This window comes from Mandrillus leucophaeus, unplaced genomic scaffold (genome assembly GCF_000951045.1).
Source record: "Mandrillus leucophaeus isolate KB7577 unplaced genomic scaffold, Mleu.le_1.0 Scaffold345, whole genome shotgun sequence".
NCBI classification, from domain to species: Eukaryota; Metazoa; Chordata; class Mammalia; order Primates; family Cercopithecidae; genus Mandrillus; species Mandrillus leucophaeus.
In genome coordinates this window covers 1,209,294-1,211,918 of record NW_012103643.1, presented here as the reverse complement: position 1 = coordinate 1,211,918, position 2,625 = coordinate 1,209,294, and the positions used below count along the sequence as shown (strand labels likewise).

At 45.9% G+C, this 2,625-nt stretch overlaps 1 protein-coding gene across 1 annotated transcript in view; it reads left to right on the top strand.

The window, feature by feature from the left end:
• The first annotated feature begins 222 nt into the window (after nt 1-222).
• HUNK (hormonally up-regulated Neu-associated kinase) overlaps nt 223-2,625 on the top strand; it is a 77,312-nt gene continuing 74,909 nt past the window's right edge. Inside the window, exons 1-2 of the mRNA XM_011989061.1 lie at nt 223-324; nt 895-1,187. Of these exons, the coding sequence (XP_011844451.1) occupies nt 223-324; nt 895-1,187 (395 nt within the window). The remainder of the gene's footprint in view (nt 325-894; nt 1,188-2,625) is intronic.

Sequence of the window (2,625 nt, the reverse complement as noted above, 5' to 3'; positions counted from 1 at the left end):
GAGGAAGGAAGGAGGGAGGGAGGGAAGAAAGGAAGGAAGGAAGGAGGGAAGGAAAAGGGTGAATACAATGGAGAGGTGACTTCCCCTAAAGGAAAGAGAACTGGGGGCAGATGCGGATTTGGGTGGAAAAGACAATCTTCCCTTCCCTCTGTCCCTCCATCCTTCCTTCTGTTCTTCCCTCCCTCCCGCCCTACGTCTTATGACAAGTTGGTTGTGGGGGAAATGATGCAGGAGGAGCTTCCTGGGGGTCGTAAAAATGTGCTCCTGAATAACTACAAAGGTTGGGTGCTGACAGTGTGGGCTCCCTGTGAGTTTCCCGGGGAGGTAATTCATCAAAGGAAGGAGGCTTGAGGGCCTGTGCAGGGCAGAGAGAGGGTGGAGCAAGGCTAGGGGTGCTGCATCTTTGGGCAGTGTCCCCCAACCATGCCCCAGAACTAAGATTGGGGGCTGATTTAGCTGTTTCTGAAGTGATTGGGGGTCCTCAGACCTGGAGGGAGATGATGGTGAGTCCTGAGGGGGAGTGAGACGAACCCTTTGCTGGAAGAGAAATTGTTATTTCATCTTCCCATCCTGCAGAAAACTAAATTTGACATTAATCCTGCACTGTGCCTTCCAGACAGCCATTCAGGTTTTCTTAGGTAAATTCCATTGTCTTCCTTAATCATTGGATTTTTCCTAATGTTATACCTACATATGTGTGTGTGTGTATATATGTGTGGTATATGCATAAATATAAATGTGTATATATATTTTTTCTGTTGATGCTGTTTTAGATAAGTGTTTCTCCTCTGCAGAGAAATAGCTAGCATTTTTCTTGGGTTCCTGTGCGTAGCCAAGGAATCGCTATTGTCTGTAATGTCTGTAAGAACAGGCATGTTCTTGTTTTCTCCTTAGGTGGCCATAAAAGTCATCGATAAGAAGAGAGCCAAAAAGGACACCTATGTCACCAAAAACCTGCGGCGAGAGGGTCAGATCCAGCAGATGATCCGTCACCCCAATATCACTCAGCTCCTTGATATTTTAGAGACGGAAAACAGCTACTACCTGGTCATGGAGCTGTGCCCTGGGGGCAACCTGATGCACAAGATCTATGAGAAGAAGCGGCTGGAGGAGTCTGAAGCCCGCAGATACATCCGACAGCTCATCTCCGCTGTAGAGCACCTGCACCGGGCTGGGGTGGTCCACAGGTAAGGGCCAGGCCACGCTGGTGATCACTGACTGTGAGGTGCATAGATGGCACTGGGCTTTGGCACCCTCTCAGCCTCTGAGAAAGGCTGAGCAATTGCAGCCTGTTTTACAATTTTTCTATATTTTTATTTTATTTTATTTGTTAATTTTTTTGAGACGGAGTTTTGTTCTTGTTGCTCAGGCTGGAGTGCAATGGCGCAGTCACGGCTCACTGCAACCTCCGCCTTGTGGGTTCAAGCAGTTCTCCTGCCTCAGCCTCCCGAGTACCTGGGATTACAGGCACCTGTCACCACACCTGGTTAATTTTTTTGTAGTTTTAGTAGAGACAGGGTTTCACCATGTTGGCCAGGCTGGGAATTTTTCTGTATTTTTATTCCATGGAATTGTTTTGTGAATTGGGTTCATGCCAGTGTGAGGGTTAAAAGAGTAGAATCTGAAGCCAGAGTGACTGGGCTTGCAACCTGGCTCTGCCCTGTAATAGTTATGTGACCTTGGGCAAGTTACTTAACCTCTCTGAGCCTCGGTCTTTTAATCTGTAAAATGGGAATAATAATAACACTTCTCTCTCAGTTGGAGTAAGGGTCAATGAGTTAATAATACATGGGAAGAGCTTGGGACAGCATTTGGTACCTAGTAGGCATCAGGTGTTAGCTGCTTTTCTTCTTGTTTGCATAGTCCCGAGACCAGTTGTTTAGGTGCCTGAAAGAGCCAGTGTTAAGATGGCATGAGATTAGTGCAAGGTATGATGGTGCTTTCATTGTCTTTGCTTTACATATGGTAACCACTCAATAGCTGTTTTATTCAATGAAATTGAATCACCATTCGAATTTTGAACTTGCCCTTGAAATCAAGGAGTGTTTTCCACAAACCAAACCAGTCTTGCAAATAATTTTATGAAAATCAAGCTTGTTTTTAATAGCTTGTTGCTTCCTAGGAAGGGGCTCTACAAAGAAAGTGAATGGAAGCAGCATTCTTAGCAATGTTGCCATTGGTGGTGGTGGGTGCCTGCTTTTAGTACGGTATGAAAATAAGATCAAACGAATTTAAAGAAATAAAAGCTCCCTCTTTTCCTCCAAGGGGGTGTTGGCTTCACTAACAAATGCATGGTTTTTCCTTTGTGAAATTATGATCAATAATTACTCTGGGTTATTGAGAACAACCAGAAATCTTTTTTTTTTTTTTGAGACTGGGTCTCACTTTCTCGCCTAGGCTGGAGTGCAATGGCGCAATCTTGGCTCACTGCAACCGCCGCTTCCCAGGTTCAAGACATTCTCCTGCCTCAGCCTCCCAGGTAGCTGGGATTATTACAAGCGCCCACCACCATGCCTGGCCAGTTTTTGTATTTTGAATACAGACAGAGTTTCGCTATGTTGGTCAGGCTGGTCTTGAACTCCCGATCTCAGGTGATCCACCCGCCTTGGCCTCCCAAAGTGCTGG